The sequence below is a fragment of the Bombus affinis genome, unplaced genomic scaffold (assembly GCF_024516045.1).
Source record: "Bombus affinis isolate iyBomAffi1 unplaced genomic scaffold, iyBomAffi1.2 ctg00000059.1, whole genome shotgun sequence".
Lineage (NCBI taxonomy): Eukaryota > Metazoa > Arthropoda > Insecta > Hymenoptera > Apidae > Bombus > Bombus affinis.
The window spans coordinates 2,708,502-2,723,923 of NW_026108820.1; the positions used below are offsets into that span (position 1 = coordinate 2,708,502).

General features: G+C 36.1%; 1 protein-coding gene and 1 long non-coding RNA gene across 4 annotated transcripts; one reads left to right on the forward strand and one right to left on the reverse strand.

Moving 5' to 3' along the window:
• Positions 1 to 262: 262 nt before the first annotated feature.
• On the forward strand, positions 263 to 5,782 carry LOC126926797 (uncharacterized). 3 transcript variants are annotated; one of them, XM_050743158.1, is made up of 3 exons: positions 263 to 820; positions 2,480 to 2,720; positions 5,551 to 5,782. In XM_050743158.1, exons 1-2 carry the CDS (start codon positions 434 to 436, stop codon positions 2,693 to 2,695), a joined length of 603 nt encoding a protein of 200 aa, XP_050599115.1. In that variant the 5' UTR covers positions 263 to 433; the 3' UTR covers positions 2,696 to 2,720; positions 5,551 to 5,782. The 3 variants fall into 3 exon arrangements, with proteins under 3 accessions (XP_050599115.1, XP_050599114.1, XP_050599116.1); XM_050743157.1 differs by lacking the exon at positions 5,551 to 5,782 and having other exon boundaries at positions 2,480 to 2,776; XM_050743159.1 differs by lacking the exons at positions 2,480 to 2,720; positions 5,551 to 5,782 and adding an exon at positions 1,011 to 1,209.
• A 4,853-nt stretch (positions 5,783 to 10,635) lies between these two features.
• On the reverse strand, positions 10,636 to 12,475 carry LOC126926849 (uncharacterized). The gene is made up of 4 exons (XR_007714943.1): positions 12,300 to 12,475; positions 11,521 to 11,645; positions 10,960 to 11,052; positions 10,636 to 10,806 (listed from the first exon to the last, which is right to left on the reverse strand). It is a non-coding gene; the product is annotated as an uncharacterized LOC126926849 (long non-coding RNA).
• Between the last annotated feature and the right edge of the window lie 2,947 nt (positions 12,476 to 15,422).

Consider the following 15,422-nt stretch of genomic DNA (forward strand, 5'->3'; position numbering starts at 1 on the left):
CATCCTCCAATGGACTAAACGAGAGGGTAAATCAAACATTAGTAAACAGAATCAGATGCAAGATCAATTCGAAAAAAAAAAAGAAACTGGACAAAGATCGCAGAAAAAAGCGTAGAAGAATACAATCACACCAGACACAGTGTAACGGGATTTGCCCCAAATCACTTACTGTATGGGAAAATGATCGAAATCATCCCTAAGGGAATAACAGAGAAGAAGATAAACTTAAAAAGAGACGGAGAAGAAGCATTTAAAATCTCAGCAAGAAATTTCGAAATCAACAAACAAAAATATGACAAAAAAAGACGAGAACACGAGTTTAAAATTGGTGATACGGTCTTCACCCACAACGGAAACAGAATGAATAGAAATAAGCTGGAAGAAATTAGGAAAGGACCTTTCAAAATTTTGAGAAAGATTTCAAACTCTATATATGAAGTGGATAACGGTAACCGGAGATCTGAAGGGAATTTCTTCAAACTGGCCCGGAAAAACGACCGAACAGAAAGGAAGTCGATCGAAGAGCTTCCGTTCCAACAGCTTCGACGTGTCGACATTGCACGGAGCTAAAAGTAAGCTTAGCGGATCCTCGAAAGCCGCTATTTCGACCTTTATGGCACCGTCGAATTGGTTCACGAAGAGACACCAACCGATGTCGAAGAAGCCGGAAGATTTAGTAACGGCCAGTTTAAGTCTCAAGTTCGATAAATCGAAGGTAGTGAAGGCGGTGAAGGAAACGTTGGGTAAAAAGTCCCCTAATAGCGAGGTCAAACACAAAGTCGTATGGGACAACACTAGTGGAACCAAAGTGGACGCTCAGGTAAGTTGTATTTCTCGTTACGATATCGTTTCTTGTTTAAGAGCCATCGTAGGTGAAAGGGGGAATGAAAAAGAAAATCGTAAATCGTAAAATCTCTTCCAGAGAATGCACTTTATCGTAAAAATTAGTAAAGTCAACAACAACGTGAAATTAAATAATTGTTGTTTGATATTCTGTATTATCGATATAGGTGAAACGTGGAGAAGATAATTTGCAATCATTGCGGACAATATCGCAGTGACATTATTATCAATCGGTAATATTAAAGATAAAATTCATATGGGATGAAAACAGAGCGTCAAAAGTGGTTATTTTCCGATCTTCTTGCGAAGGGAAAAATGTTTAAGAACGGCTCTCAGCAAGGAATAAAAAATGTTATTACAGTTCCATTTTCGTGTTCGTTTTTTTTCTACATGATCCATGTGAAATAATTCTTCAGATGCTCTGCTGGTAAATGAATCGACGTTTGTAATAGAGGAAATATGAAGTACAGCGAGATCGTTGTTGACTATTGTTCTACACCGATATCGACAAAATAATTCTTCGACAACTCTATTGATAAATCAATTGTAGTTTGAAATCAAACGAATCTGAAGTACCATCAGTTTGTTGCTACGAGAACAATAGTCACCAACGATCTCGCAGTAATTCGGATTCGTTCGATTTTAAACTTCAATTGTTTTACCGACAGAATCTCTGAATAATTATTTTGCTGGTAAATTCTGTTGGTATATCGATTAGAGTTTGGAATCGAGCAAGTACGAAGTACAAGATGGCTATTGTTCTCCAGTAGCAACAGTCTGATAGTATTTCAGATTCGCTTGATTTCAAACTTAGTTCCTTTGGTTTAATTACTGATTTATCAGCTGGATCAAAATTTAAAGAAAATGAAGATCAAGTGTAGCGCGTAAGTTTTACCTCTGCTTAATTTTTTCATCTCTACACTCATCTTTTTCAACTTCCATGTCACATTTCGTATAAATGCTAATAATTCTTTGTTTTTTTTTTGATAAATTCTCTTAAACGTCGCACAAGAATTTTTCGTTCGCGAGGAGGTGCAAAAATGGCCACTTTTTGACTTAGGTCAAAATTTGCAAATTTGGGGTTAGCCCCAACTTAACCACACTTTTAATCCAACATGAATTTTATTTTAATATTACTGACCTCTGATGGTGGATCTGCGATACTGTACTTAATGATTGTAAACTATCTTATCGACTTCTCATCTATATTAATAATATAGAAATGTTAAATATTATTTTGAATATTAGGAATATTAAATAACAGTTAAATACTTAAATATATGTTATTTGATTTGTTTTAGAACGAAGCTCATTCTCTGGAGTGAAACCTTTAGTTTCTCTTTCTTACGCGATAAAGGAGAGGTGCAAGGATTTAAATATTTATAACATTATGACCTTTATTCTTTAAGCATGAAAATATTTTAAATACAAGCATATAAATATTACATATAAATATTTCTATTTACATATACATCAAGTAAATTTACATGTACATTTTCATCTTGGTAAAAAGAACGTGTAAATTATCGTATTTACTATTACGTATTTTAACGCGAAATCTCGTTTCATAAAAATTTTCATTCAAATACGTAAATACATAATATTCATAAATTTATAAGAACAATTTTGTCCGTAGGTATTTGGTAGCGCAATTGAGAAGATGTTAACGGCGGAAAAGGGAAACGATACGGGGGCTTCCGGGTCGAGCGGAAAGCCCTCGGTATCTCCGAACAAACCAATGTCAGGCAAAGTGACAAATTGGTTTTCAAATACCAAGAATCAAAATCGGAATCAGACGGAATCCAGCGAACCGTCTCTCTGTTCTTCCCTAAAGGACCTATTCAAGAAGTAATGGGGAAGAACAAATGCTAATAAATGTTAAGTGTCTCTAGTTTAATTAACACTTCTTTATCTTTATCTTTATTAACACTTATTTATTTAAGAATTTATTCAGAGATTAACACGACCTAATAGATGACTGACAATCTGGTGTAATTCAAATTAACGAGCTATACTTTCCTTGTATTTTCTTATTGCTATACCTCTACAATATTCTTTTATCGTATCTGTCGATTTTAATCTCACACAAATATCTAATAAATGTGTATACAGTAGTTGACGAAAATATTAGATAGAAGATTTTTGCGAATATATATTATGTGTGTTAGTGTTTTTCTTCACTTCACTTCAATGTAACGAGACGTGTCTATCATGATTACACCGGTAAAAATTGAGACTAATTTGGAAATATATATATGGAAGCTAGAAGATGCTTATTGCAGACGTACACATAGCAAAAAACTAATGTACAATGTAAAGAGTATTTTTAAACATATGATTGATTAGGGGTAAAAATGCTCCTACTAAAAATATTGTGACTTATTTATACAATACATAATTAACTGTCCAAATACCGATGGTAATCAATAAGCATCTTATAATTCCTATTTACATTTGTTTCAAAAGCTTCTTTCGTTTCATAAGGAAATAATAGATGCACGACACTTTTTGTTTTATATTATTCTATCGATTTATGTATGATCTATTTTGTAGTAATAGAACAAAACGAAAGAAACTTTTGAGACAGCCTAATGCATCTTGAAATTCATGAAAAGCTTCAACAAAATATTCATGGAAAGTTTCTGTAAGCGTCCGAGTACTTTCGTGAGCCGTTATATGTATAATAATTCGTTACAATGTTAGTGATAGCTTGGAAAGTGAACTATTTTTATTATACATCTTTTTACTTTCCATATTACGCTCATAGATACTCTAAAACGCCGCGATACTAACTCTTATCTATCATGTTTACGAATGCCTATAATTTGTGAAACCGCTTCTGATTTTACGGAAATTTTGCAGTTGCTTGATGAATGAAACAGATTTGTTAAGAGAATCACATGTTATAGATACCTGAACTGTGATTTATTTAATATATCTTTTCTGATTTGTTATCCTGCAACATTTCCATGTTTTACGAAGCTTTAAATTAAATTTCACAAGTTTATTTTCCTTAAGCTAAAGACGATGCTGGTGAAATATTTATTTCTGAAGTAAAAAGTAAAAATATAGCTTACATATTGCTTGTATTTAATCATGTATTACGATTAATCCTGTTGCGATACTCGTATATTTCAGTTAGGCTCTGGTTTTAGTAAACAAGAAAGATTTATAATATCTTAAGAGGATGTTTAGCATGAAATCATGCTAATAAGAAGTTTTTCATGTTTTTCTTCAGGCTTAAAATATTTTTTAATGTTGTGAAAAAATTGGGTTGAAAATGAATAAAAGGGTGCAACAGGGTATTTAAACAAACTAATGTCTCTTATATGAATAAGTCGAGTGATATGCTGTAAATTATTTTCACAAAAAGACACCCATTTTTATTATTGTTTTCTAAACAAAATTCAATAATAATAGGAAGTTTCTTTAACTAACATTTAGTTATCGATCCTATTTTTATTGAAGTTTAACAATACTGTTCAATGTTAATAATTATTAATTTATAAGTGAAGGGTAATTCCAACGAAGAAAGATATCATTTGCAAACAAATAGTTTCAGATGAAATCAGCATTGGTACTGTAAATTTAAGATATTATAAATCTAATATGTATTGTATCGCAAAGCGGGATTCATGATGAAAAATTAAATATAAAAGTCCATGAAATTTCGCAAATTTAAACATCTCAGTTGATACAGCTTTAATAAATGTGGACAAAAGTTTAGTCTATCTTTATATTTAAATAACGCATGATATTTAATTCTACAGTATAATTAAACAAAGATTCGAAGCTGAAAATTTCGAAATATAATTGAACAATATATCGTACAATAAATGTTATATGATGTTCTGTAAAGGAGAATTGCATTTTTATGAAGAGGATCAAAGATAAAAGAGATTTTTGTTGAACGATACGACCGTTTCGAAATTCCATTTTGATCTTGTGTATGTATAGTGTATCTCGTACAAAAGATATTACAACAAGCGTCCAGTCATAATGTGAAACATTAATCAAAATTTCTAATCTCGAGTGTTTCAAGTCCCAGAACTCATCTTAATAAATATAAGAAGGACAGATTAAATTCAATCTTATTTTTCTAATTTTCTCGTTAATAATTAAATATGAGCATCAATCAATCAATAGTTCATAATGCACGGTATAATGCGTGTATAACATTCATCTGATTTCAATTAACTTACGTTTAAGCAAAATAATTATTCGAACTAGTTTATCATTCACATTATTACACATTTTAATTGTATATATATCTAGTACAACATAGAAAGGATATTTTAGGATTATGAGTATTCCTTTAATTTTTAAGAAGAACAATAAGTATGCATAGTATTTCTTTTATCTCATATTCTAATTTCACCACATTGAATTTTCTAAAGAAAGATGATCTATTTATTTTAGATAACGCAAATCCTTTATTTTAGATATGCAAAGTCAAATATATTTTTGTCAATAAAGACACAAAAAATCTTAGATGTCTAAATGTCAGCTTTAAGAACAGTAGACTTGCCTGCCTTCAAACTTAAATGTCCTTTCCAGTAGTAAAACTTAAAATGACATTAACAACGGCAGTAATATTTACGCCTACAGATGGAGGATATTAGACTTCGATTAAAATACAAGTAGCTCAATAAATATGAGTCTAAGTACGATGGTTAAAGAATAACGATTCGTCATTCTTTATTCCAGCGCTTAATGCTATCCTTCTTTCAACAAATACAATCCTAGAACAATGCCGCTGAAGAGAAATGTTATGCGTGAATTTATTTGCCTTTGCGGGACGAAGGTTTATTAAATTATTAAATGAAAATATTAAATGAAAATGAATATGTATAATTGTGTGTATAAAAATTGATATATGTATGTATGTATAAAATATATATATGTATGTATATATATATATATATATATATGTCGGGTTGGCGTTAAGATTAGAGTTAGGGATAAGGGCGTGAAACGAATCCCTATTGGCGCTAGACGTGATCGTTATGCAATAGAGGAGATATTTACTAGTGCAAATATGACTATGATGGAATTGGACAAGTAATCGCGATAATTAGATACTCGAGAAGCAAATGACGATGATCCTAGGCTCAATAACGAATCCGCGGTCAACGGGATGACGAACTTTACCCTTCGTTAGCGTCTAAGTTACACTGTATGTTAGAGCAAGGGGCAATTATTACGTATACGAAAGACAGGTCGATTGCCGATGAGATCGCACTAGAGTGAGTGGCTCTCCGTCGCGGTGACGCTGTCGAAGAAATCTATGATGGGTGTGCCTAAGGGAACGAGATCTCGGAGTCGTCATCGACTCCAGTCGGAGGTTCGGTACGCATATCGAGATGGTGTGTAATAGAGTCGACAAGTTAATAGGAGCCCTTAGGGGAATTCTACCCAACATCAACGGGCCGCCCAGCTTGGCTCGTAGGCTCTACTACAACGTGTGGGAGTCCATCGTAACTTACGGAGCGCCGGTGTGGGCTAGAGCAGCGAATGCCGATAAGAACAGGTAAAAGCTGAAACGAGCACAACGAACGGCCCTGTGCATAACAACGCCGGCATACCGTACCGTCTCCCACGCGGCACTTTGCGTGTTGACCGGGAATCTCCCGATTTACATAAAGATAAAGATGCTCGGAGAGACCTACGAGAGGAACAAGATCCATGGGTCCAGGATTGGCACGGATGACGGCTGCAAGCTGAAGGAGGAACTGGAGGCGATTCGCAAGAAGGCCCAAGATGACTGGCAGAAGGAGTGGAACAACCACAAAAAGGAAAATATCACAAAGAAATTAATACCGAGTGCGCTGCTATTTACCAAAAAGAAGATGGACATCGATCACCACACCATGCAGCTGCTAACCGGGCATGGGAGCTTCGGTGTCTATAGAAAAAGGATTGGCAAGGACAGCGACGGCAACTGTCTCGACTGTGTAGACCCGAACGACGATGCAGAGCACGCCCTCTTCGCGTGCCCGAAGTGGACGGACAGAAGGATCGAGCTGGAGAACGCTCTGGGCGGGAAGATAGACGTGGGCAATCTGATCGCCACGTTGACCGCCAAGAACGAGAGCTGGAATAAATTCAGGCAATTCTGCAAGACCGTCATGTGTCACAGGAGGGTGACAGCGAGGGCCTGGGAAGAGGCAAGGGGGAGAACGAGCGAAACAACAACTACGTGGAGCAATGAGGGCAAGAACACGAAACAACGAAAAACCGCAGAAGGAGACCAGTCCAGTATTCTGAACTGGCTGAGAGGACGACATGAGCAGTAACTGCCCGAAGAAGTAGATACAACGGGGCACGAAAGGACAACCCTGATGACTGCCGACAGGTTTTACCGGGGTTGTCTGCCCTCTAAGCGGAGGAAGAAGGAGGAGGGGTTTTTAGTGGGTATGGCAACGACAACCGACCGACTCCCACATAACCCAGTGATGCGGGTCACTGGGCACGCGTAATAGCATTTTCCCCTCCCCACGCAAAAAAAAAAAAAAAAAAAAAAAGGGCACGAGATCATCGGATTCTTGGACAGCGGAGAAAAGTCTCCGTTCGAAGGGTGTGGGAAATTGACGTTGCTGTTAATTGGTCAATTTCCATGTTGGTGGTTAGAGAAAGATATTAGCTGTCCTTGGGAAAAGTTGCTAGCGGGAAGCGTCGTTCGTGGAAGGATAGATTTCTCTTATCTTCCCATAGTTGGGGCACAGGCTATTTGTCTATTTGAAAGACTTTGTATAATTGAAACTTAATATTCGTAGCCGGTCCTCGCCCAGCTAAACATATACTGTGAAGATGCGTTGGCATCTGGCAATCATCTTACCCGAAGGACAAAGTCTGCGTGTGGCGAGCCACGGGGCAGAAACCATTGAAACGTTTACCGTCGTGCCCTGTCCCAAGTATTTCTTTTAAGAAGAGCTATAGAATTACTTCATGCCTTTGTTAGACAAAACGTTCATCCCTTTGACCGCGGCTACGTTCGGCGACTGATTGTCGCCTCACTATCATAAATCTCAAATAAATACAGTCGGATCGAATGACGACAGTTTCTTAATACGGCTATGGTGAAATCTAAATTTCAATACTAGGGGTCTTCCCAAAGTTCCAAAGGGAACGTTCCGGTGTTCTTTCATCTCCGACATATATATATATATATATATATATATATATATATATATTATTATAATGACTTATTTTAATAATGACTTAATTTGTATAGTAAAAACAGCTAAAATCTCATGTAAGATTGTTGGGATGTTACGTGATATTTCTGTTGCATCATTGATTATCGTTATACTTTGAAAAATAATTAAGGAAGCGAACAATGCGTGGACGATTATGGCAGTTTTATTAATAAACGAACGTTTAGTAGAGAATATGGATTTATTGGATAAGTAAATGTTTCATTAAATGTAACTGCTACATGCAGAATAATATGTTGTTACATGTATGAACTAAAGTTGATGTAATACTCATATTGTATTTATGGTTTCAAAGAATTAATAAAATCTGCTGAGATTCAAACGTATACTCTCCCTTTTATTCTATGAGAATTAAACATTTAGAAGATTTTATGAAAATGCACTAAAAAACAATCAGAAGCATCTGTTTCTCCTCTTTTTTTTCTTTTTTTTTTTTTAAATATGTTGATTGCCACGCGATTTTTATACTTATTTTGACTTGGATAGATAGATTAAAGCGTACCATACCAAGACATTTCATTCTTGCAAAATATTCTAGTCTATTTGCGTACGTGCTCATAATCTTGGCTGATAACCGCCATTCGCTATATACATCGTTGGTATCGACGTCAAAGGATTAACACAGACAAATACACAATCCATACAATCCGATTTGATTGATTTTAGATCTTGCATCAAACAGATCTCTATATAAACAGATAATTTCTGATTCTAAACATTTGTATCGCTTCTTCTTCCGCTTTGAAATCCTCTACAAACGCCTTTTATAGTCGTTCAACTTTTCAGCTCACAGAAAAGAACATTACGCGTATTCCTAGCAATCGCCCAAAGACTCGAACGTGTGCTTCGATAAAGCTCGCTTAACTTTCATCGACACATCGATAACTTTGCGTTCCAAGATGTTATTACGCCCTAGAATCCCTAACATAATTTTAGAACCAGAATTTCTGTGCAAAACAATTCCATCGCTTTGTCACGCTTAACGGCTCAATCATCGAAACATGTATCATAACGCACGAATTATGATAAAAAAGAAACTGTCTTTCGAATAAAAGCAATCCGTTTGCCAGGTGCGCTTAAGGATGTACAGGACGTCGACGGAGCAAGTGTACGAAATACAGCCGCTGGAGGGTAACAGTTCCGCTCAACGTTACACTCAACAGCCGAAACAACGATTCTCTGAAATGCCTACTCCGTCGGTTTCGCCGACGTCTTCTCTCCGAAAGCGCGTCTCGGAACTGCCAAGAGCCGCGAGTGCATCCGTTTCCGGTGCTGCGGGCATTGTCTGCTCTAATACGGATCTGATATCGATCCTAAGCTCGTTAGAGTCTTCCGCGACGAAAATCAACCGATGCGGCGAGGAAGCGCCGAGTTCCCGGGACGATAGCAAATCAAACTGGCCCGGAAAAACGACCGAACAGAAAGGAAGTCGATCGAAGAGCTTCCGTTCCAACAGCTTCGACGTGTCGACATTGCACGGAGCTAAAAGTAAGCTTAGCGGATCCTCGAAAGCCGCTATTTCGACCTTTATGGCACCGTCGAATTGGTTCACGAAGAGACACCAACCGATGTCGAAGAAGCCGGAAGATTTAGTAACGGCCAGTTTAAGTCTCAAGTTCGATAAATCGAAGGTAGTGAAGGCGGTGAAGGAAACGTTGGGTAAAAAGTCCCCTAATAGCGAGGTCAAACACAAAGTCGTATGGGACAACACTAGTGGAACCAAAGTGGACGCTCAGCTAAGTTGTATTTCTCGTTACGATATCGTTTCTTGTTTAAGAGCCATCGTAGGTGAAAGGAGGAATGCAAGAACGCACATAATACGCAAAAATCTATGGCAGATTCAAAGTACAGTACTCGTTGTGATATTCGGTAAAGATAATAAGTTCTCCTATGGAGATTTCATTTTTCAAATTATTCTCGTAAAAGTACGTATTTGCATAAATAAATAGCACACGGTCTCTGCGTAAATACCCAGGCCAGTTATAAATATTTCAGTTTGCCAACGATATCCCAACATGTGGGACACTCACATGTGTGCTACTTCGTGAGCGATGATAAAGGCGCTGGTCAAGCCTTCGTCTCGATTTAACGCGCACGATCTCGCGGGATAGCATACTCCTGACACAGGTGCGTAACCGGAAGGACCTCCTATATCTAATCGCGTCAACCATACAGCAACATCGTGATTTACGTCCTTCGAGGACAGCATCTTTCTGTTCCATTTGTTCACGTTCTCGAGAGATCGTCTGGCATCGCCACGGCGGACCTACGACAACGTTTAATATTTTCTTAATAAAAGCTAGCAAATATTACGAATATATTATATTTATTATTACATCATGCATTATATACTATATATAAATATTCGTCAATGATAATAAATATATGTGCAAGTAATCATGTTGTTGATTGTAATCAAATGTAACTTGTAACGCTATTAGTATTTTAATCTTCCTGAAAAATGTTGAAATGTTGATTCAACAGCAGAGAAGAATAGCAGAAAAAGAAAAGTAAAAGGAATCGCAAGTGTCGTATATCAATGATATTATCATAGGTCTATAACATTAAATTAAGATTCTTAAGAGATGAAAAAGGTTTAATAGTCGATTATACAGATATTTCGGATACACGATAAATGCGAGGTTTGTCAATGATCCGTGAAAATTGTTTGTTTGGAAATTTGTTTCCAAGGGATCGTTCACGGTTGTCCAATTTAACAAAATGGAACTCGTTGCATTTTATCGACCTAAAACGTCATGCGCAGATATTTTGACCTATATAATTTATATACCATACACTGTACAGATAAGTAGAAAATAAAATAATTGACACTCGCATATGCGTATCTCAGATAGTTACTACTTTAGTTAAATGATTTAATTTAATGGAAATCGCTTACCATAACGTCTCGTTTTTCCGCGTATAAAATCATTCGTACGATCACTAGAATCATGTTGGATTCGAGCGATGGGTCCATGTAAATTGCACTGACCTAGGATTAAAATACGTACGAAAATGTAACAGGCGTTAAAACAGTATTACAGCCTTACAAATAAATTATTATTCAAAACTCTCGTAAATACATCGTATCTTATATAATTTTCCTAAAAAATTAATTTTATTCGTTATATTTATCTTAGGAAATGTACGTTATTAATCTCAACAGCATTGGAAAACCAATTACCGAATGGCTGAAATTAATCGATTACAAAATTCCATTACGGATAAATTATTTGCAGAACTCTTTAAAAGATACGTGTAAGCTTTGAACAGTGTAAACAGAAAATACAGAGCTTCCATCCGAGTATACGATCGAGATGTTTGAAAGCAAGTAGCGTACCTTGAAAATACAGAGATACGCATAACTCTGCCCTATGTTTCCCGGTTGCTCGCGTACATATGTAGGAAAAGGTATTCTATATCTAAGTATAATAACAGAATTTCGTTTGGTATTACTTACGATGTTTAAAAGAGCCAAGATATATTGCTGTACTCGAATTCCATGAAAATCTACCACGGAGTAATCAGCAGCTATTCCAAGCTCTAGCCATCGTGGCGGCGAATCCTTAGCAGTTGGTCTTTTCTCTAGAAATGACTTATCTTAGAAATCGACTTATCTTCCACGAAATTAGAAAGTCTACTCGACTCGACTTGATAGCTTAAACGCATGATTATTAAAAGCATAAATTAATATCTACGAGCAAGTATTCGTGGAATAATTATTATGATATAAATAATTATTTCAAAAGTATAATTTCAAAAATATCAATTCGGTATCACCGTGAATTTCATCCTGCAAATTTCTTTAAAATTCTTGACAAATTTTGGTAAACGTATTCCTCCAGCAAATTTGTCTATTTTTCTATTTTTTTACATTAAATTAGGCAAGATAGATAAAGATTCGTGCAATGGACAATATACATATGTGTAATAGACAGGGAATAATAAAATAAATTAAAAACAGCGAAATATAGATGAACGTGTAGAAGATCAAGCGAGAGTGGAACGCAATAGGGAGAATAATTGTAAACCGAGTTCCTTTTAAGGCTGAAGATAAGCTATTCTTATATTACATGCTGTTATTATTACTTTTGTACACGATAGATTGGAATATCAGTACAATTTCTTTCTTTCAGTAATATTCGATGATTCGTTAATTTATTAACCGCTATATTGTACGTGGTAAGTAAAAAAGCAACGATTGTACAAGAATGGCATTTGGAAAAATATTTGACTTACTTGATAATCTGTTCCTTTGCCATTTAGGACCAGAGAAGTATCCAATTTCCTCGGGATTTGTTATTTTATATAGGTTGGGGTTGATAATCAATCTCGGATCCACTCGGATTGGTTATCACACCTTTTATTTTCTCTCTTATACAAAACACCAAATCACACAGCAAACGTTTAAACTCTCCCAATGCGTCTTAGCAATTAAGGCGTGGTCGACTCCTATGACAAAAGAGCGTCGTTAGGAGTCGTACCAACACAACCCTAGTAACCTTTTAGTAACTAGCGGTCATACCAACTGAGCATTTCTCAACAGGATTTACGTCGATCGATAATTCTTCCACTATTGTATCGTTGTATTCTGTGGAGACATCGTCTTTTTCATCGTACAGAATCAATTTCTCAGCTTCTGGGTATTCCACGTCGAAGACGTCACCGGAAAGATTATAAAATCCCTGAACATCGTGGCTTAAGGAATCGCGTTTGCTTCGTTTCGACTTTCTCTTACTTTCTTCAACTTCGAATTTATTCGATTTCCCTGTAACCGAATTATCAACGTTTTACCACGTTTGCCTGTCTTATCTTCGCTATTCTCGTTACGGATAAAATGAAAAAATAGTTGCAAAATTTCTGAAATTGTAAATACGACCAGACTGGAACGTATCAACGACATATACGGTGTCACAAAATTGTGACAAGTCAATATTCCAGTTGTTAGTTTGTTGAATTTACGCCACCGCTGATTAAACGTATCACGCTTTAATAGAAAATTCAATTTCCCAGCGGGGAAAATGGAATTTTGCGCTAATTAAAGTATTGCGCTTTTGTACAAAATTCCATTGTTTTCTGTTGCCCGCAAAAATGCAATTTTACGACGGACATTTCAGACAAATTTCCATCAGACGGCTTTCCATCCGTAAAAAAGAATGCTATCTATAAAAGTGTCAATGGAAATTGATCAAAGTAACGTCAAACAAACCCGTTTAAACAGCGAGGTAAATAGACCAATTGCTTTTAACAAAACCTGTATCGTTGCTCTTAACCGTTTCACTTTTAAATATCAATCGGCGCTGTTCCTCATTAAAATTTCGATTCAAATCGAACGAGAAATACAGCGTAACACTTGGAATTTTCTATCGTTTCTCAACCATACTTCGAACATTTACGTCGCATTCTTCGATTCATAGGATCGCGATGTTGGATTCTTCGATTTCGATACAAAAACGTTTCACAGCTTTCGACGCGGGCAATTTAATTAAGAGAACAAATAATTTGTTTATAAACTGCCAATTACGTGCCTTGAATTTCCGATATATGCAATAAATTTCATTGCTACTTGACCTAAGTGGGTCATAAAGTTGCAACCGTGTAAACCGTGCCACGTAATTTTATTGCATTCAATTTTCCACGTTTCCAACAATTTATCAAATTAGAATTTATCCGCGCATCGTACGAAATTTTTCATAAAAATTGATTAATAATAGTAGATATATAGCTCCTCGTATTCGTAAAACAGATTTTTAATCTGTAAACAACGAGTCGTGGTAATTACGATACGATCGATTTTCAACTTAGCAAAATTTGTTTCCATTTAACATTCACATCCAGATTGTATTTCCTTTGTAATAAATTAATTATATAATTAAATAAATTTATTATTCGAACCGATATTCAGATACAGTTCGAGTATACTTGATAAATTTTCAGACTCGATTCTCCAAGTCGAAAATGAGAACGTTTTATCCTATACTTTTTCTTCATTTTTCCACAAGGATTCGCGTTGTTCTCGCTTTCAGACGTTGTTCCGTTGCATCCTGTATATACGGGGTGTGCGAAAACCGTGTGTTTAAACCGTCAAATTGTAAGGAGTTGATTTACAGACAAGAAGAAGAAGAAGAAGGAAGAACTTTATATAATGTTCGTCAACGGACGTTTCTTTACAGAATTACAAACGAGTATCGTTCGTACGAAACAGGTAACGACGCGTTTTCCATCGCAGCGTGCAAAAGTTCGCTGTATTATCGTGTCAGCGCAGTTGCATGCTTTTTATCATGCGACAACAAGCCCGTGTCGTTAATAGCTACAATAATGATACAATGAAAAATTATTATCTGGTATGTTTGATTGGTCGTTGGAGAACGTTGTCCGTGTGCTCGGATAGAAGCCTGACATCGATCAACGATGGGAGTAATACGATCTCGTACACACAGTTGCTAACAATTCGATCGAGTTGCAAAAACCGCGTGTTTTTACTCGTTGCGCTAGTTGTTCACGCGAACTCGCATCTCCAGAATAAACCTTCCGTTTTACAGTTGCGAAACCATAAATACAGAAAAGAAAACGCAGTTCTTGAAACTCTGACGAAACGCTGATAATACGGTCAATTGTCGCGTGCCGTGGAATGGAAAATTCGTCGTTACTTGTTTCATACGTACGATACTTGTTTGTAACTGTGAAAAAACGCGTTTATTGCCCAGCTTCGTACGACATGTTTTTCGGTAAATATTTACAAAGCGGACAATCTCGCCATATTCAACGGCTTTGAAATATGTTTGCCAAGGCTAATATTCCGAACAACTTTTTCCTGTAATACTCTTTACCGTCGCTCTGCTTTCCGCGATATTCGCAGCAATTTCTGTCTCGACGACAGCGATGATTTCGTAGTTTCGTTTTTCTCGATATCACTGCTAAAGCTTTTCCTACCTCGAATAACGACGCAAAGCTTCGTATGAATCGTATCTATCCTGTTACTTGATACGCGAATTTAATTCGCGGTAGCCTCAATGATGTTTCTTCCCTGTGCGAGTTGAAAATGATTATCAGAACTGCATATATATATATATATATATATATAAATGTACGGACATCAACGTCCGAGACGTTCGTCCATGCCAAACGGTAACGCGTACAGGAAACATTTGTTCAAAATGACTTTGACTTTAGCTATATTTTTAAATTGGAATTAGCTAATGGTCGTTCGCTTTGTAAATGATTATTTCTTTTTCTTCTTTTTGCCTGCAGATTAAGCCCTCCCTGTTTGACGGTTTAAATTTATTAAATTAAATTTATTAAACCGAATATATATATATATATATATATATATATATTCGTTTGTACTACGATTACTCTCAT